This window comes from Phyllopteryx taeniolatus, chromosome 15, assembly GCF_024500385.1.
Source record: "Phyllopteryx taeniolatus isolate TA_2022b chromosome 15, UOR_Ptae_1.2, whole genome shotgun sequence".
NCBI classification, from domain to species: Eukaryota; Metazoa; Chordata; class Actinopteri; order Syngnathiformes; family Syngnathidae; genus Phyllopteryx; species Phyllopteryx taeniolatus.
The window spans coordinates 23,322,075-23,343,189 of record NC_084516.1 but is presented as its reverse complement, the minus strand read 5'-3'; the positions used below and the strand labels follow the sequence as shown (position 1 = coordinate 23,343,189).

At 45.8% G+C, this 21,115-nt stretch overlaps 1 protein-coding gene across 2 annotated transcripts in view; it reads right to left on the bottom strand.

Annotated features, from left to right (window-relative positions):
- crb2a (crumbs cell polarity complex component 2a) overlaps positions 1-21,115 on the bottom strand; it is a 149,087-nt gene that overhangs the window by 14,687 nt on the left and 113,285 nt on the right. Inside the window, exons 12-13 of one of the 2 annotated variants that reach the window (XM_061799752.1) lie at positions 14,213-14,339; positions 13,803-13,884 (exon numbers count right to left, since the gene is read on the bottom strand). In XM_061799752.1, coding sequence (XP_061655736.1) covers positions 13,879-13,884; positions 14,213-14,339 — 133 coding nt within the window. In that variant the 3' untranslated portion in view covers positions 13,803-13,878. Of the gene's footprint in view, positions 1-13,802; positions 13,885-14,212; positions 14,340-21,115 lie in introns of those variants that run through there. The other variant, XM_061799751.1, reaches the window with a different exon arrangement.

Below are 21,115 nucleotides of genomic sequence, written 5' to 3'. Positions count from 1 at the left end.
GCTGGAAAAGTTTTACTGTGTCACAGTGGAGTTTTTAAGCTACCGCTGTGGTTTCTTAATATTATAATTTAAGTTTATTGAGAATAAGAGTCGATCAGTCGAATAAAACAAAGTTTGCTGTGGTTTCTTAATATTATAATTTAAGTTTATTGAAAATCAGAGTCGATCAGTCGAATAAAACAAAGTTTCTAGAGGGGAGAGAGAAACAAAGACAAAAGACCAAGCACTAATTGTAAACAGGATGAGAGAAGTAAGTCATTACATTATCTACAACAATGAAACATTAAATATGAGTGTTGCATGGGGCTGCAGTGCTACATCCTGTGAGGGAAGGACAGGACAAAACGGAACAGGACAAGGACAGGAGAAGAAGCTACCCCACCCAGACTTCAAGACAAAATTTCCCAGCAAACCTCTCTCGGTGGGTGGCATGATCGAAGCACAGAAGGAGATACGCTTCAGTCAAGGAGTTAGATTTAAGAGTTAAACGAAATATATATATTTATATATATGCTGTTTTATTATTTTAACATATCCAATAACACTGAGTGAAATGAATCTGTATTTTCACACCTATGTTTTCATTCTGCTTTTTTACAGGATGGTACAGAGGGGAAAACAGAGCTATGAGATTTGCAATCCCACGAATTTGGAGGGAACCAACTGACCACTCACGCAATTGCTTCTTCTGCATGGTAGACCCTTCCAGATTAAGATATTGATCCAGAGTTCAGAGATGCAATTGAGGAGAGAAATCCATACTACCCCAAGCAAAAAGACATCAACGACTTGATCCAAGATCTTGGTCTCAACGAAGTCAAATGGCGAGCTTTTGACGTCGAGACTCAAGCAGTGGAATATGTTAGATGAAAGTGTGCACATATCAGGTCAAAGAAAGCGTCACCAGCATTTTTTAAGCTTTTTCACTCGTCAAGATGAGGTTTCCTCAAAAATGAGTGATGAGATCCAGACCTTTGGGTGAGGTGAGCATGATGTGACAATGCGAGAGATTGCGTGCTTCCCGAAGACGAAAAAGATGACGCCGCCCCTTGTATAGACCTGGAAAAGACATTTCTCTTTTCAGCGGCGGATTGTCGCTTCATTCTTTTGTCTTTTCCTTCACCAGCTTTGCTAACAGCGGTAACTCACAGAGAGCAACTTGATATTCTTGCAGCTACGTCAACACCAACTGTCATGGAGGATCCCAGCTCCCCCGCTGAGCTGCCACTGAAGAGAAAAAAGGTGGAATCTTCCACTTTGACTCAGGATTTACTTGATTCAACAGAGACACAGACTAGTGTCCTTCTCTCAATCGACATGAAATTGTCAATTACACTTGACTTGCTTCGCCAAGAGATCACTGAACTCAGAAACTGCTTCAAGTTCACACAGCAACAGGTCAAGGAGCTAAGATTAGATAATACTGCGCTTAGATCAAACACAATGTCAACGTCATCGGAACTACAAACTCTTTGACTGGAATATAAACTCATATAAACTAGACATTCTATCACAAAGCATCCGCGACAAACAGAAGATGCTGACATGTCTCAGGCATTCCAGAAAACGCACCGGAAGACGCTGAGGTGAAGATTAAAATGTTCATGATGTCTGCGCTCAATATACAGCAAGATACAGTCGACAAGATTACTTTTCACCGTGTTCATCGATTGGGAAGCCCTCGTCCAGGAAACCGACCACGTCCCATCATTGCAAAGTTTGAATTGATTCTGCCAGACGTTCCCAGAAGACCCTCACAATACGTTTGGGCCTGCCAAGTCGGACCGGCATCTTCCCCCACCAGGTGGTGATCAGTTGACAGCTCCGTTGCTCTCTTCACCCGAGTGTCCATCGGCTGCAAGTCCGATGACACCACCACAAAGTTGATCATCGAACTGCGACCTAGGGTGTCCTGGGGGGGGGGGCGTTCCTCCCAATCATGCCCTTCCAGGTCTCACTGTCATTGCCCACGTGAGCATTGAAGTCCCCCAGCAGAACGAAAGAGTCCCCAGCGGGAGCGCTCTCCAGCACCCCCTCTAAGGACTCCCAAAAGGGTGGGTACTCTGAACTGCTGTTTGGTCCATAGGCACAAACAGCAGTCAGGACCCGTCCCCCCACCCGAAGGCTGTGGGAGGCTACCCTCTCGTCCACCGGGTTGAACCCCAACGTACAAGCGCCGAGCCGGAGGGCAATAAGTATACCCACACCTGCTCAGCGCCTCTCACCGTGGGCAACTCCAGAGTGGAAAGAGTACAACCCCTCTCAAGAGGACTGGTACCTGAGCCCAAGCCGTGTGTGGAGGCAAGCCCGACTATATCTAGTATCTATATCTAACTTCTCGACCTCACACACCAGCTCGGGCTCCTTCCCTGTCAGAGAGGTGACATTCCACATCCCTAGAGCCAGGTTCTGTAGCCGGGGATCAGATTGCCAAGGTCCCCGCCTTTGGCCACCACCCAGCTCGCACTATACCCAACCCTTATGGCTCCTCCCACAGGTGGTGAGCCCATGGGAAGAAGTTTGAACACTTTCAACACAAAATGTTCGTGAAATCAAAAGGTTGTGCACTCAAAGGGATTTTTTTTGTAACCTTGGCCAGATCTGTGCCTTGCCACAATTCTGTCTCTGAGCTCTTCAGGTAGTAACTTTGACCTCATGATTCTCATTTGCTCTGACATGCACTATGACCTGTAAGGTCTTATATAGACAGGTGTGTGGCTTTCCTAATCAAGTCCAATCAGTATAATCAAACACAGCTGGACTCCAATGAACGTGTAGAACCATCTCAAGGATGATCAGAAGAAATGGACAGCAACCCGAGTTAAATATATGAGTGTCACAACAAAGGGTCTGAATACCTTTGGCTTTGTGATATTTCATCCATCCATCCATCCATTTTCTGAGCCGCTTCTCCTCACTAAGGCGTGCTGGAGCCTATCCCAGCTATCATCGGGCAGGAGGCGGGGTACACCCTGAACTGGTTGCCAGCCAATTGCAGGGCACAAACAAACAAACAACCATTCGCACTCACATTCTTTGACCTTGGCGTGGCAGGTGGCTGTCGCAAACAAACCGGCGGGTGTGTGATGCGCCATGGTTCGCAAAGGGGAAAAGAAAAAGATAGCTGAGGATAGTCAGAAAGCCCAGATTGCCCAAAGCCACAAATGCAGCGAAATTGAAAGCCTCGCAACACCCGAGAAACTTTTGTTTGAAACATGGAATGCTCTTCCTGACAGTTATAGGAACATGAAGAAATATGCATTTGGAGTATTGTCCATCTTTGGATCGACATACCTGTGCGAGCAGATATTCTCAAACATGAACTACATTAAATCCAAATACCACAACCGCGTCATAGAGGAGAGCTTGCAGTCATGTCAAGATTAAAATTACATTTTACATGCCCGATGTTGAGAAGCTGTCCAGTGATGTCCGAAAAGTCACATTTAACAGGTAAGAACATATTTAGCAACAAAGTGTCTGTTTTTATAAAGTGGTTTCTGATTTCTGTGAGTATATATTTGGAATGACACATAGGGATATTATTGTGTTTTGTTGCTCAGGTCCAAGGATGGCTGCGTTGCATTGTGCGTGTCAAAAGCGAAGAGGATGCTGCTTTTTACCGAGCACTGACTTACTTAGCATTTGTTGAAAACTAAAGAGGATAATGCACAGAAATCGAACTTAAACAGTATTATTTAAATTTTATATACTTGACCTTTTCAAAAGGATGTTGTTTTATTATTTAAGCAGGCTGCGTTTTAATTGCAAGCTGTGATTTATCACACTCATGTTCAATTGTAGCCTATTCATTTGTGTCTGTTGCCGCCATTAGGGGGGAAATAGAAGAGGATTGTGCATTATTTTATTTTATTAATCGAAATGAAGCTGGCTTATTTTCGTAGTACTTACCTTTTCAAAAGGCTGCCGTTTTTACAATTGCAGGCTGCATTTTATTACACTCTGTCTGTTGCCCATATAAGGGGGAAAGAGAAGAGGATTGATTGTATTATTGAGGATTGAAGAGGACTGCATTTTATTTCCATGGGGAGGCATGTTCCGTTTAGTTTTTCTGAATCCTCAAAATAAAAATGACATACATTTTTTTCTTTATTATATTTCTATAATTTCATCAATGCAACGCAACATAACACATCAATAATGGAAGTTCAACTTAAAACACCATCGTACAGCAGAGTAGTCACGTGGTGTTTCATTCCCTCCAGGATTCGATGCAGGAAAAATAAACATTTAATCATGAATACTCATTATGTCATTTGGATAGTAGGCTAATATAGTGTAGTATATTTAAACAGTATTGAAGTCAGACATCTTTTGAGAAGGACCAAGTGTTTTGAGCACAGTAATCAAGCCAACCATATTTTCTTTGTATTTCTACATCAAAGAAATTCCTTCAGCCATTTGTGCATTTATTAGGGTTTTCCTTCTCTTGTTAGACAATAACCTGTCTTTGATTTACAACAGGGTCTTCAAAGAGGATTGTTTTGCATCTTACAAGATAAGGGTGCCATTTGTTCGCCTGGTCAGTGTGTTAGACGCCAGCAGGCGGGTGTGGGTATTTCACGGACACAGAATCCCACCTTGTGGCCAGCAGAACACTCCAAATATGGTCATGTGGAGTGTCCACATTCCGATTAAACCCAGAGGCTGGGTTAATTCCACACCCAGATAATGAAACCTTAATAAACTGGCATCCAGGAGTTTTGAGGGCTTTTTTTCTTTGTTCTGGCTTTGTAAGCAGCTGCTATGACACTAAGGCTTGTTCAATAAATCGAATCACGAAGTCTTCATTCATTCCTGCCCAATGGAAGACGGTGTTCTCCTGGAGGACCAGCGGCTAAGAACCACAGGCGAAAAAATCACTGAGAGTGCAATAGCCCATAGTCTTTAGTTACTAATTGACTACAACCTGGCCAGGTTACAATTTAGCAGAATGAGTGAGAGCGTGGTCTGTCAGAGAAGTGACGTCAGAGGTCGCCGGAGCTCGCTTCCACGGTTATTGGATTAAGTAACCACCGCGACGGTCTGTGAGCGGGCAAGTTATCATGTATGCACAAATGAGACTGGTGTCGATGTGCTCATGATGATGTCATTAATGAATACAGGGGTTCAATTCCTTGCGGTTATTAATTTTTGGCTAGTCTGATGACCGATCGTGAAAAAAAAAGCAGTGGGGAAATTTGAGCTCTGTTTGGATGCAAAAGAGGCTCACAGGAGATTTTGAAAAAAACGTGGCCTAAGTGTGAATGATATGAATATTCTGTGTGATGCGACTTATTAACTGTGTACACAATATAAAGAAAACCCTAGAACTATAATAAATATAATTACATTAATATATATGTAAATATCTATAAAGCGCTTTAAATGGTCCCCATTTATTACATAAATAACTCATGTATATATATTGTGTGTATACATAGGTATGCACTCAATATACTGGAAGATAAATTAGATAATAGATAAATCAGCCTCACAGTTCTGAGAACCAGGGTTCCATCCCCGGTCCCGCCTGTGTGGAGTTTGCATGTTCTCCCCGTGCCTGCGTGGGTTTTCTCCGGGCACTCTGGTTTCCTCCCACATCCCAAAAACATGCATTAATTGGAGACTCTAAATTGCCTGTAGGCATGACTGTGAGTGCGAATGGTTGTTTGTTTGTATGTGCCCTACGATTGGCTGGCAACCAGTTCAGGGTGTACCCCGCCTCCTGCCCGATGACAGCTGGGATAGGCTCCAGCACGCCCGCGACCCTAGTGAGGAGAAGCGGCTCAGGAAATGGATGGATGGATAAATTAACGCGTGTGCCGGGTGGATGTGATCACGCCAGGGTTGCGTCGTGGCTTTCTACTTCAGGGTTAACGGAACGGTCCAGCCATGGCTCTGTGTGCCCGGGGAAGCAGCTTAAAAACAGTACCGGATATTTTTTGTTGTCAGAAAACGCTTCGGTGTTCGGATAAAGGGGGCTGTTGAATTTGTGGAGCCGCGGATGTATTATGGCGCCTTTACAATCTGGTCGGAGTGGGCCGATGTTAGTCGAGGCGCTCCCAGTCCGTTTCGGGCTGCGCATGGAGTTTGAATGAGTGAGGTAAAGATGAATGGCTGAACGAGGCATAGTTATACAGCGAAAGAGTGATGAGAAGGTTATAATAAGGGAACAACTATCCTTTACCTGTCACAAGTGCATCGCGTGAGGTGTCTGCACGTCTTTGTGTGCGCGCTGAAGAGATTGTGGATGCATTCGCGTATGCATTTTGACTTAAGCGGGATATTGGAATTTCAATGGGGTAAATGCAGGCTTAAATTTGTAAGAAAACAAACAAAGACTGCATGCGGAGAACTAATAAAGCAGCGGGGCTCTGCGTGGGGTCTGAGGAAGCTTATCTTAAGCCGCTAGCGTGACACCGTGAGCATAAAAGGGCAGAGTGTAAGTGAAATATGGGACAATGTCTGGCTCGTCATGTGAAAATGGCTTGTGTGATGAATGAAGAATTAGCAGGAAGGATTGACTTGTTCAGTTCAGGTGACCCAGTAGTGCCCGGCATCGTTACGGCAAAGTTTAGGAAGCTGGCTGCAAGATGTGACAGGCGGGGCGAGGCTGAGTCCAGTGTGACCGTTGCCCACCTCAGCGACTATTCGTGTGAGGGCTGTTGACACAGTGATGTGGCCATGGTTGTTACCCGGTATGAATAAACGGGAAGGAGATTATTGTGCATGTAAGGGTGGCCAACTTGCTATGCATTATGGTGTCCGCCCCTCCCTGGGGAGAGCAGTGGCTCGAGGGGATCATTGCTCGGCGATAGCGTGCGTGCGATCGTTGGGTTAGGGGCGGGGGAGCTGGCCTACCTCGCCTCAGAGTATAAACAGCGGGCTGAGAGTAAGCGCAGAAGTAGGTTGATAATGGTCATGTTGTTATGTGAGAAGTTTGAGTTCTCATCCAAACTTTAAGGCAAGTGTGATTTTAGTGGATAGTGCACTTCTACTGCAGATTTGAAAAGGACAGTTTCACCATCATTCCAGTCCCCAAGAAAACCTGCAATCTCGGGTCTGAATGACTACAGGCCTGTCGCTTTGACTTCTGTGGTCATGAAGTCGTTTGAACGTCTCATGCTGGACCACCTCAAGAGTGTCACAGGTCCCCTGCTGGACCCCCTGCAGTTTGCCTACCAAGCGAACAGGTCTGCGGATGATGCAGTCAACATGGGACTGCACTTCATCCTAGAACACCTCGACAGTGCAGGGACCTACGCGAGGATCCTGTTCGTGGACTTCAGCTTAGCGTTCAACACTATCATCCCTGAACTCCTTTCATCCAAGCTTCTCCAGCTCAGCGTCTCACCTGCCATCTGCCAGTGGATTTACAGCTTTCTGACGGGCAGGACACAGCAGGTCAGGCTGGGGGAGGCCACCTCATCCACATGCAGCATCAGCACTGGGGCGCCCCAAAGGTTATGTCCTCTCCCCGCTGCTCTTCTCTCTCTACACGAACGACTGCACCTCAGCGAACCCGACTGTCAAACTCCTGAAGTTTGCAGATGACACCACTGTCATCGGCCTCATCAAGGACGGTGACGAGTCTGCATATCGACAGGAAGTGGAGTGGCTGGAGCTGTGGTGCGGCCGACACAACCTGGAGATAATCGAGGTGACCTTACTAAATGGATAAAGCTAGCCTACAAGACCCATATACTCGACCTGGTAGAAGAAAAAGGACGAGTTAGAGCCCCATCTGTAGGGATAACTAATAAAGGAAGTATCGTTTCCTTTAAAGGCAGTAGACAGAAAATAGATCCCTCAAAGTCTGATGTCAAGAGGAAAACAGCTGTTCTGACCTCTCAAGGTGAGAATACAGCCGGCATAGCACCTGAGAACAGGCTAGGCACGAGCGAAAGGGACAAGGGCTATTTTTTTGGGCCAGAGCGGTCACAAGAAGTAGTAAAGGATGACTTAGGGGATTTCAAGAAACGTCAAACCAAATGGAAGGCATTTGGCTTTGACTCCTCGGCATTACAGGGCGACGACCTTTGGGCAGGTAGGAATGTGTGGTTTCGGCAGTTGACGCATTCAGTTAGAGTTTCGGGATTAGTTAAAGCACCATGCTTGGTCAGGGTTCCGCCTACCAGTATTTCATTGTCAATTTTTGAAACAATACGGTGCCATTGCGTCGCTATTGCCAGCATGGTTTGTTAAGGTGGTTAGACTTCATACAAACCGACCCACCAGATCATCATCTTCAGTGGTATCAAAATAATATCAGAGTGTGCGGTACAGAGTGTGACTGGGTGGAAGATCTGCAATATTTGGACTTACTAGGACAGCATGAAGATTTGCAATCAGCTGTCCCTGACTCGATAGATGTGAGACCGGTAGAATTGACAATTTGTTTTTGTTCAAATGAGACTCATGGAAGTCCAGGAAGGTTTATGGGAATTTCTAAGTGTGTATATTACCTGATGAAATTTAAAGTTCAGCCATTTGGGGATAAGCGTAAGTCATATTCAGTGACATTTTATTCACAAGCCAAGGGTCAACGTGTGACGTTGCAGTTAACAAACTGTACGTTAGTTGGAAACACTACTATGGGGAATTTTAAAGATATTTGGTGGGTCTATGGAGATAAGGCTTACATATTTTTACCTTATGGTTGGACTGGATGTTTCTATCGGGCAATATTACGTCTTCCTTATGTTGGAGTTAAGGATACCAGGACTAAGAGAATTGGCGCATTCCCACAAATTTGAGGCATATCATTGGCGAATTAGTTTAGGAGTAAAATGGGGCATTGGATTTTTTTCCATGGTATGGAGTGACATTTTGATCATATTGATAATATAACGTACACTTTGCAGGGATTTGCTAATGAAACGATTAAGGGATTCAAGCTTTTGTCGAATACACAGAGAAGCCATTGACTAACTTTGCTTAAACACGATATGGCACTTGACTACATTTTGGCCAGGCAGGGTGGTTTGTGTGTTTCTCTGAATTTGACGGGAGATGCTTGTTACACTTTGATACCAGACAACTCAGATAATATCGCCACCGTAGTGGGTCATTAGAGACGCTTTTGGCCCTTCGGTTGAAGCAGGCTGGTGAGCCAATTCCTGGTTACAGGATAGGTTTGGGCCCATGGGTGCAGTGTTAGTTAAAATTTTAGCAGCACTCGTACTGGCTTTGTGTGTGATGTTTTGCTTCTGCACATTGCTACTCACGTTTGCAAAGGCCATGATCCTTAGGTGGGTTGGCGTTGTAATGCCGGGAGACAAAGCACAATTGCCAGTATTAAAAAGGAATAAAACTAATGGGGACGTGGTAACAATGGAGTCCACTGTACTTGATGCGTATCCAATGTGAACTTTTTTGTATTGTTTTTAATTGGGAGTTAAGTCATTTTCTTTACAAAGATGCCTTATTACTATTTTGTTTCGTAAGAGTAATGTTCATGTCCACATTGGTTTGGAGGCCTAGGGAGATGCAAGGGGGATATTGGGCAGTTCAGCATATCCTTGTAGAAAATGCTTCGGCAAAGGTAATGCCTCAGTTTTATGTGGGTTATGATTGATAATGTCTATAAATTACAAGCTCCTCCGACCTACAAATGGTAATTATATTGGTAGCTCGGGGTTGGCAACTTGATAAGTACTAAGCGACTCCATATGATGTATTGTTAAATATCCATTTGAAAATTTGTTGTATTATGTTTGATTTTGTTGCAAAATACCATACATGTTTTTGTTTTTCCAGGAGTGTTCTGGAGCTGTTCGGGGTCCCGCTTGTACGAACCTGGACTCTGGGACTTGTTCATGGACTGTGATTACGGACAGCGGGCCCTGGGCAGGATGGTTCAGAATTTGGAGGCAACATTCTCCATCAATGTCACGAACTGTTCACTATATGGAGGGAGACCACCATTAAGAATTTTTCTATTTTTATTTGTGTGTATTTTGATATGTTGGTTTCCACAGTTGTATTTTTGTGGTTTCCACTGTTTTTATTTTCTTTATTTCAATGTTTGTATTATTCTAATGTGTATGTTTTGACATCCGTGTCAGGGTCCCCTTGGGCGATTGACTGTAAGGGGCTCTGAAGGAGACTTGATATGGCACCCTCTCTTTTCCTCTTCTCTTAAGAGAGAGGTTTTTTCGACGGGGAGCCGCGAAACCTTAGCGCTTCCACGAGGTTGCAAGTACAAATGCATAAATTTAGGATTGGTTAGCTTCGTGTCGTTAATGTTCACGGGTAGGAGATTTGGTTTATTTGGCTGTTTGGTACCCATGTGTGGCCTCAGGGACGCGACGAGGGGACGCAGGGAGTATTTCGGCCTTATTAGGATAATTGTTTTTCCTAGTTAATGCTTAATCTTAAGTAGATGCCTTGGAGCATGATAGGCGTTCTTGACAAGTAGATTCTTCCAAATTGTAGATAATAGGTTACCTTTTTGGACTAACGCTGGTTTGTTGCCGGTGTTCTCCCGGGGGACCAGCGGCACAGAACAACAGCAAAAAATGTGTTGCCTTCATTATAAGGCTTATATAAGGCTTTTCATTTTTTGTGGCTCCAGACAGATTTGTTTTTTGTTTTTTTGGTCCAATATGGCTCTTTCAACATTTTGTCTTAGAAAAACAAAAGAACCGAACCACCCACCAGCATGAATTCTCACTCCTCTTTGTTTTCCTGCTCTGCTTGTTTCCACACACACAAAACATACAAGTCGCTCAAAACTCTTCTTGTGCACTACAAACAACCACCACACACTATATTATCCCCTTGTCACTGTTTGTTTTCTGTTCAGTGTTTGTTTACTACCCTTCTATGTACCTTGGCTTTGCTGTACTTAAATATAGCATCTTTATCACCCTCTCTAAATAACATTTGTCAACAGAATACCCCAAAAATTCATGAAAACTGTAAAAAAAAAATTAAAAAAACAACAACAACAAACAATACATAGTACCCAATTTAAAATTATGACACACGTACCCATTATATGTCACACTTAACTTTTGTGTCATGGAATGTCAATGGCGAGAATTAAGATTGTGGATTATATCACGAAATTTAAAACAGACCTCCTATTACAGGAAACGTACCTTATTGAGTCAGAAAAAAAATGCCTCGAGTGTAATTTCACTCAGGCTTTCTGGACCTTTTATAACAATAGACAAAGAGGAGTCTCAATACCAGTTCATAATAGACTAGTTTTTACAATAAATAGTATAGTACCAGATCCAGAAGGCCGATACATAATTATACAGGCTACAATATTTAACAAACTTTACACAATTGTCAATGTATACGCTCCTAATAAAGATGATCCAGCCTTTCACACGTTCTTTTCACACTTGTTTAACTTGTCAGCCAATTCTACAATTATCATGGGAGGCGACTTTTTGGCAGAGTCCTTTGAATGTACTTAATTTGAACATGTACATTGGTTGCACATGATTAAAATGTGTTAAAATGACATTTCTTTAGGAGAAGAGGGGTAAATTATGTAATTTTAACACATTTTAATCACGTGGAAGTGATGTACGTTCAAATTCAGTCAATTCAAAGGACTCTTTTTATCAGTCTGCACGGGTGCAGCAGCAGCCGGTTGTTGGAGTGTAATTGCGTCGGATACCCTGGGGATGCCGGAGGAGACGACAGAGACAGTGGCCGAATCCCCCAAACATGTAGTGCATGGCTGCGACTGCACATAAAAAGAGTCCTTTGAATCCCAGCAAAGATGCAAGCAGTCAACAACTGCCCCATTCCCTCCACCCGCAAGGTGCTTCAACGCTTTCTTGGTTTCGCCAATTTCTATCGACGTTTCATCCGTGACTACAGCAAGGTTGCCGTACCTCTCACCAGTCTCACCTCTACCAGCTCACCTTTCCACTGGACCCCCGCTGCATCGCAAGCATTCAAACGCCTCAAACAACTGTTCACCAGTGCTCCTGTCCTGCGACACCCTGACCCTCCAGTTGACGCCTCTGACACGGGAGCGGGAGCTGTCCTCTCCCACCGGGACCCAGTTTCCCAAAAACATCATCCCTGTGCCTTTTTCTCCCGTTGCCTGTATTGATCCAAATGTAACTATGACATCAGGAACCATGAGCTGCCATCCGGCTTCGATATGGTTTCCCAGCCTTGATCTGTTCGCAGGGCCCCCAGGAAGTCACTCCTAGCATTCTTACCAGTTACACCCACAGTTGAGAGCAAGAGCGGGGCCCGCAACAACTTCAAACGGCAAAGAAAGTTACGAGCGTACCCCAACGGGACAACAACTTTCTTTTTGCATCACTTTTGTTTTTAGTTTTTGTGCATCTACTTCTTCAACTAAACCTACCTCCATTCCTCCTGAGACGACTGAGAAAGACCAGACCTGGTCGTGAGTAAAACATTGCAGTGATTACTAGAAAGTACAAATTGGTCATAGTAATTTGGGGGTTAAGTTAGCGAGCTCCCATGAGTCCCAACTTTACTCTCCCTCACTATGATTTAACTCATTTCATGCTCACATTACGAGTTCAGCCACATTTGTCTATAATTTTTGTAGTAAAGTCACTTTTCATTTGTCCGCGAAGTCCCCTGTAGTTTTCATTAAATTTTCTCTAAAATTCCACCCACGTTTGTATTGTGGGTGTTTGAGTCCAAAACAGTTGACCGCTGAAATCGAGGACTTTTATTTCTATTAATGTAGTGAGCCTTCTAAAATACTGAGTCACTTTTTCTAAAATTTATGAATATAGAAAGAGATGTGGTGCCCTATACGAGACAAAGATAGTTTGATTGTAACATTTGACGTATGTCGAATTACATCGAAAGTAAATGCAGGCGTTTACTGTCTGACATGTTCCTGTTCCAAATTAATTATGGTTTTATCTAAAACCAATATACGCTACATAAATATTGAACACATTCATTATTTAAGATTGTCGGCCCTACCTATTTCGGACACTAAAATTGGGACGAATCCACTTTTTAGACACATAAGACCTAAGGGAAATCTTATAGGATAATCTTATAAGACTTAAGATTGTCTGGTGTTTGACGTGCTTGGTCAGGAAGGGGTAGAATCGGCACATAAAAAGGCCAATTGTCTTTATGTGTGTACCGGCCAGGCATTAGTCATTTGCCTGAAACAGAACTGCCACCCAAAACCCAGTGATTTCAACCCAGGTGGTAAAAGCAGATGTTTAGAAGTGTCATAATTCCTTATCCTGTGTGTATTTTGACAGGAAAATGTCAGACATTTTAAGACTTTTTTTTTTTAAAGAAGCCTGAGAACTTATTTCAATTGTGTGTGTGTGAAGAGGGGCATGAGGGGGTGGTGCTTAATACTTGCATGTGTCTTCTGAAAGGTGAGCCTAGAGATCAATGCACTTTTCTACAACTTGTGTGATTTTGACTTGGGGGTAAACTGTTTTTTGTCTGACAGTGTTGGTAGGTTAGGCAGCACAGTGTGGTAGTGGTTAGCTCTGGGTTTAATCTTCCTGTGTTGGTTTGCATGGTCTCCCTGTGCTTGCATAGGTTTCCTCCACTCTGGCTCGAATGGTTGTTTGTTTATGTGTGCCCTGTGATTGGCTGGCAACCACTTCAGGGTGTACCCCGCCTCCTGCCCAATGATGGCTGGGATAGGCTCCAGCAAAATGGATGGACGGATGGATGGCTCTGACATTCCAAAAACATGTACGATAGGTTAATTGAAGACCATGTCCACAGACGTCAATGTAAGTGTGAAGTTATTTGAGTTTATGTGCTCTGCAATTGACTGGTGACCAGTGCAGGATGCAGCTCACCTCTCGCTGGGAGCTGGGATAGACTCCAGCTCACCCGCAGGCCTAATGACGACAAGTGGTATAGAAAACGAATGGATTATATCTGTAGGTTAAAAGTGCATAGGGCGTAAAGGTCAAATATCACAAACAACTAAGAATAGGTATTGTTACATTCATTCATTTGATTTAAATTTTGTGAATTAGAATAGAGCGGGTCCTCCAGTGATTGAAGAGTCGCTTGTTCGAATCCCGCCTCCGACAGTGTCCTTGGCTAAGACACTGAACCCTAATTTGCTCCCAATGTGTGTGTGAATGTGAGGCTTTGGGCACTGTGATGGTGTAGATAAAGTGCTATATAAGAGCATTTACCTTGACCTGAAAATCTGCACAGGGTCTCTATAACAAAACAACAATACAAGTAGAGTACTTACATTGGTTTCACAGACTGGTCCACTGTATCCTTGTGGACATTCACACAAAAACCTATTGAACCGATCCAAACAGGTGCCACCATGTCGACAGGGGTTGGAGCCACACTCATCAATTTCCAATTCACATCTGTAACGCACACATTTTATTTATATAGCAGTTTTTATCCATACAATAAAAAATGCAACCCAAAGTGCTTCACAGAGGTAAGAACAGACAATTAAAATAGTCCAAATCTCAAATCTCTGTTACAGATTTTGACACGGATCGGTTTGTTAGAAACATCAGAAATGCAGTTATGATACAACCCCAATTCCAATGAAGTTGGGACGTTGCGTTAAACATAAATAAAAACAGAATACACTGATTTGGAAATCATGTCCAACCTATATTTAATTGAATACACTACAAAGACGATATTTCATGTTCAAACTGAGAAATAATCATTAACTTAGAATTTTATGGCTGCAACACGTTCCAAAAAAGCTGGGACAGGCTCATGTTTACCACTGTGTTAGATCACCCTTTCTTTTAACAACATTCAATAAACGTTTGGGAACTGAGGACACTAATTGTTGAAGCTTTGTAGGTGGAATTCTTTCCCATTCTTGCTTGATGTACAGCTTCAGCTGTTCAACAGTTCGGGGTCTCCGTTGTCTTATTTTACGCTTCATAATGTGCCACACATTTCAATGGGAGACAGGTCTGGACTACAGGCATGCCAGTCTAGTACCCGCACTCTTTTACTACCAAGCCACGCTATTGTAACACTGGTAGAATGTGGTTTGGCATTGTCTTGTTGAAATAAGCAGGGGCGTCCATGAAAAAGACGTTGCTCGGATGGCAGCACATGTTTCTCCAAAACCTGTATGTACCATCCATCCATTCTCTACCGCTTATCCGGGTCGGGTCGCGGGGGCAGTAGCTTCAGCAGGGACGCCCAGACTACCCTCTCCCCAGCCACTTCATCCAGCTCTTCCGGGGGGATCCCGAGGCGTTCCCAGGCCAGCCGAAGGATGTAGTCTCTCCAGCGCGTCCTGGGTCGTCCCCGGGGTCTCCTCCCGGTGGGACATGCCCGGAACACCTCACCAGGGAGGCGTCCGGGAGGCATCTGAATCAGATGCCCCAGCCACCTCATCTGGCTCCTCTCAATGCGGAGGAGTAGCGGCTCTACTCTGAGATCCTCCCGGATGACCGAGCTTCTCACCCTATCTCTAAGGGAGAGCCCGGACACCCTGCGGAGGAAACTCATTTCGGCCGCTTGTATCCGGGATCTTGTTCTTTCGGTCACGACCCACAGCTCATGACCATAGGTGAGGGTAGGAACGAAGATCGACCGGTAAATTGAGAGCTTCGCCTTTCGCTTAGCTCTTTCTTTACCACAACGGACCGATACAAAGTCCGCATCACTGCAGACGCTGCACCGATCCGCCTGTCGATCTCCCGTTCCATTCTTCCCTCACTCGTGAACAAGACCCCAAGATACTTGAATTCCTCCACTTGGGGCAGGATCTCATCCCCGACCTGGAGATGGCATGCCACCCTTTCCCGACTGAGGACCATGGTCTCAGATTTGGAGGTGCTGATTCTCATTCCAGCCGCTTCACACTCGGCTGCGAACTGCTCCAATGAGAGTTGGAGGTCACGGCTTGATGAAGCCAACAGAACCACATCATCTGCAAAAAGCAGAGATGCAATACTGAGGCCACCAAACCGGACCCCCTCTACGCCTCGGCTGCGCCTAGAAATTCTGTCCATAAAAGTTATGAACAGAATCGGCGACAAAGGGCAGCCTTGGCGGAGTCCAACCCTCACCGGGAACGAGTCCGACTTACTGCCGGATATGCGGACCAAACTCTGACTCCGGTCGTACAGGGACCGAACAGCCCGTATCAGGGGGTTCGGTACCCCATACTCCCGAAGCACTCTCCACAGGACTCCCCGAGGGACACGGTCGAACGCCTTCTCCAAGTCCACAAAACACATGTAGACTGGTTGGGCGAACTCCCATGCACCCTCGAGGACCCTGCCGAGGGTGTAGAGCTGGTCCACTGTTCCACGGCCAGGACGAAAACCACACTGCTCCTCCTGAATCTGAGATTCGACTTCCCGACGGACCCTCCTCTCCAGCACCCCTGAATAGACCTTACCAGGGAGGCTGAGCAGTGTGATCCCCCTGTAGTTGGAACACACCCTCCGGTCCCCCTTCTTAAAAAGGGGGACCACCACCCCAGTCTGCCAATCCAGAGGCACTGTCCCCGATGTCCACGCGATGTTGCAGAGGCGTGTCAACCAGGACAGCCCCACAACATCCAGAGCCTTTAGGAACTCCGGGCGAATCTCATCCACCCCCGGGGCCCTGCCACCGAGGAGCTTTTTAACTACCTCGGTGACCTCAAACCCAGAGATAGGAGAGCCCGCCTCAGAGAACCCACACTCTGCTTCCCCATGGGAATGCGTGTCGGTGGAATTGAGGAGGTCTTCGAAGTATTCTCCCCACCGACTCACAACGTCCCGAGTCGAGGTCAGCAGCGCCCCATCCCCACTATACACAGTGTTGGTGGTGCACTGCTTTCCTCTCCTGAGACGTCGGATGGTGGACCAGAATTTCCTCGAAGCCGTCCGGAAGTCTTTCTCCATGGCCTCACCGAACTCCTCCCATGCCCGGGTTTTTGCTTCAGCGACCACCAGAGCTGCATTCCGCTTGGCCAGCCGGTACCCATCAGCTGCCTCAGGAGTCCCACAGGCCAAAAAGGCCCGATAGGACTCCTTCTTCAGCTTGACGGCATCCCTCACCGTTGGTGTCCACCAACGGGTTCAGGGATTGCCGCCACGACAGGCACCGACCACCTTACGGCCACAGCTCCGGTCGGCCGCCTCAGCAATGGAGGCGCGGAACATGGTCCACTCGGACTCGATGTCCCCCGCCTCCCCCGGAACATGAGCAAAGTTCTGTCGGAGGTGGGAGTTGAAACTCCTTCTGACAGGGGATTCTGCCAGACGTTCCCAGCAGACCCTCACAATACGTTTGGGCCTGCCACGTCGGACCGGCATCTTCCCCCACCATCGTAGCCAACTCACCACCAGGTGGTGATCAGTTGACAGCTCCGCCCCTCTCTTCACCCGAGTGTCCAAGACATGCGACCGCAAGTCCGATGACACGACCACAAAGTCGATCATCGAACTGCGACCTAGGGTGTCCTGGTGCCAAGTGCACGTGTGGACACCCTTATGCTTGAACATGGTGTTCGTTATGGACAATCCGTGACGAGCACAGAAGTCCAATAACAGAACACCGCTTGGGTTCTGATCGGGGGGGCCGTTCCTCCCAATCGCGCCCTTCCAGGTCTCACTGTCATTGCCCACGTGAGCATTGAAGTCCCCCAACAGAACAATGGAGTCCCCAGCGGGAGCGCTCTCCAGCACCCCCTCCAAGGACTCCAAAAAGGGTGGGTACTCTGAACTGCTGTTTGGTGCATAGGCACAAACAACAGTCAGGACCCGTCCCCCCACCCGAAGGCGGAGGGAGGCTACCCTCTCGTCCACCGGGGTGAACCCCAACGTACAGGCGCCGAGCCGGGGGGCAATAAGTATACCCACACCTGCTCGCCGCCTCTCACCATGGGCAACTCCAGAGTGGAAGAGAGTCCAACCCCTCTCGAGAGGACTGGTACCAGAGCCCCAGGTGTGTGTGGAGGCGAGTCTGACTATATCGAGTCGGAACTTCTCGACCTCACACACCAGCTCCTTCCCTGCCAGAGAGGTGACATTCCACGTCCCTAGAGCCAGCTTCTGTAGCCGGGGATCGGATCGCCAAGGTCCCCGCCTTCGGCCACCGCCCAGCTCACACTGCACCCGACCCCTATGGCCCCTCCCACAGGTGGTGAGCCCATGGGAAGGGGGACCCACGTTACCCTTTCAGGCACCCCATGGGTGCAGGCCCGGCCACCAGGCGCTTGCCTTCGAGCCCCACCACCAGGCCTGGCGCCAGTGGGGGGCCCCGGTGGCCCGCGTCCGGGCAAGGGAAAACGAAGTCCATTGTTTGTCGTCATCATTAGGGGTCCTTGAGCCGTGCTTTGTCTGGTCCCTCACCTAGGACCTGTTTGTCATGGGTGACCCTGCCAGGGGCATAAAGCCCCAGACAACGTAGCTCCTAGGATCACTGGGACACACAAACCCCTCCACCACGACAAGGTGACGGCTCAAGGAGGGGCTGTATGTACCTTTCAGCATTAATGATGCCTTCACAGATGTGTAAGTTACCCATGCCATTGGCACTAACACAGCCTCATACCATCGCAGATGCTGGCTTTTGAACTTTGCGTCCATAACAGTCCGGATGGTTCTTTACCTCTTTGGCCTAGAGGACACGACATCCACAATTTCCAAAAACAAGTTGAAATGTGGATTCGTCGGACCACAGAACAGTTTTCCACTTAGCATCATTCCATCTTAGATGAGCTCGGGCCCAGAGAAGCCGGCGGCGTTTCTGGGTGTTGTTGATAAATGGCATAGTAGAGTTTTAAGTTGCACTTACAGATGTAGCGCCGAACTGTATTTACTGACATTGGTTTTCTGAAGTGTTCCTGAGCCCATGTGGTTATATCCTTTACACATTGATGTCGGTTTTGATGCAGTGCCGACTAAGGGATCGAAGGTCATGGGCATTCAATGTTGGTTTTTGGCCTTGCCGCTTACATGCAGTGATTTCTCCAGATTCTCTGAACCTTTTGATGATATTATGGACCGTAGATGATGAAATCCCTAAATTCCTTGCAATTATCCATTGAGGAACATTGTCCTTAAACTGTTTGACTATTTTCTCATATATTCAAACGGATTCAAACTCTGGACAACTCCCGTCCATATAGCTGGGACAGTGAGAAAGTTAGAGTAAGAATGTCATTAACAGTATTTATTGACGTAATTTAATTGCAATAAAGTAATTTAATTCCAATAAGTTAGCACCCATTATTTCTGTCATGTTGTAATGTTGATTTGACCTAAACTTATGTCAGTGGCCAATCCTTGAATGCCCCCGAGAGGTCATTGGTGTTTTAACTTTTCTCTAAAATGCTAGAGAATAATTTGAACTGGGACGGGATGGATGGATGGATGGATGGATTGATTGATACAGTATACTGTACACAAGTATATACAATAAAGGAACAAGTCATGTAAATAGACACATTGCTCCATCTTGTGATCGGATCGGTGATCGGTTATCGTTTTTTTTAAACTTGCTGATCGGTGATCAAAAATCCTGATCGTTTACAAGACAAAACTAGCTTGATTCTGACCTCTATTGGACTAAACCGGAAGTGAACACAGACGTTCACCTTCGGCAAATTTATTTCTTAAATAAATTGTGTTTTTTTTTCCAAAAACCAATATACGCTACAAACCCTACGCAAGAACAACCTAGATTTACAGGTTGTATCTGGAGCAGACCCTCGGAGGATACTGACACACGTCTCGCTAATCATAATTGTGCAACTGTTCTCATAGTAAGTTTTGAATCATAGTTTTTTATGTCGCCGCTTTGGACATGTCCAGGCATGTCTTAAAAAAAGAGAGGCCCTCTACTGGTGTAAGAAGGTTATGTCGTTTATTGAGGGGGTCTTTGGTGGGTAAAGACAAGTCTAGGACTTGTTCTAAACATGTTTAGAACATGTCTGGACAGGTTGAGACATGGTGACATCCTTTTTGATTTTCGCTGTCATTTTCCCCACCCCGGCCATCCGGTTAGACTTCCGGCAAAAACCGGTGGCGTCACATCCGGTAACATCATATCCGACAACAATAGATGACGTCACGGCCAGTAACGTCACTTCCGCTTTCCGACTACAGCATTTCCGACAAAAAAAACCCCAATGATGTCACAACTGGTGATGTCACTTCAGGTCATCCATCATTTTGACAATTGCTGGATGCTACTATTTTTTGTTGGCTTCCTCGGGTCAAGCCACTTCTGAGCCTGAGCCAATGTAGTAAGTGTCTCAACTGGGCCAAGGAGAAGAAGGACTGGAATGTTGGCCAGTGGTCCAAGGTCCTCTTTTCTGATGAAAGTAAAGTGTGCCTTTCATTCGAGAATCAAGGTCCAAGGGTTTGGAGGAAGATGGGTGAAGAACAGAATCCAAGCTGCTTGAGGTCCAGTGTGACATATCCACAGTCATGATTTGGGGCGCAATGTCCAGTGCAGCTGTTGGTCAACTCTGCTTTCTAATCCAAGGCCACCGAACAGTCTACCAGAATGTTTTAGAGGACTTCATGATTATCTCTGCTGAGGATCTGTATGGAGATGCAGATTTTATCTTCCAGCAGGACCTGGCCCCTGCCCATACCACCAGAAGCACCAAAACTTGGTTTGATGCCCATGCTATCACAGTGCTTGACTGGCCAGCCAACTCGCCAGATCTAAACCCCATTGAGAATCTATGAGGTATTATCCAGGGGAAAATGAGGGGCACCAGACCCAAAAACAAAGAACTGACAGCAAGCATCAAGGAAATCTGAGCTTCCATAACTCCCAGGCAATGTCACAGGCTGATTGCCTTAATGCCACGACGCATCAAGCCAGTGATTAAAGCAAAGGGATTCTCAACCAAGTTTGAAGATTAACATCGTTTTGAAAGTACCATATTTTGATTGATTTAATGTGACCCTAATTTCTTTCTATTTTTTTTCTCCAAAAACTGACATGGTGATTTCTTCACAGTATTCAATTTTTTTGGAATTCCTGATTTTGTGGGTTTTATGAGCTGGAAGCCCAAATTATGTAAAAATAAACAAATAAATACTTGAAATTGTTTAAATTGTAGGCCCTGAATCTATAATCTATGAAAGTTTAACTTTTTGAATGGAATTATAGAATTAAATAAACTTTTCCGGTGGCACGGTGGCCG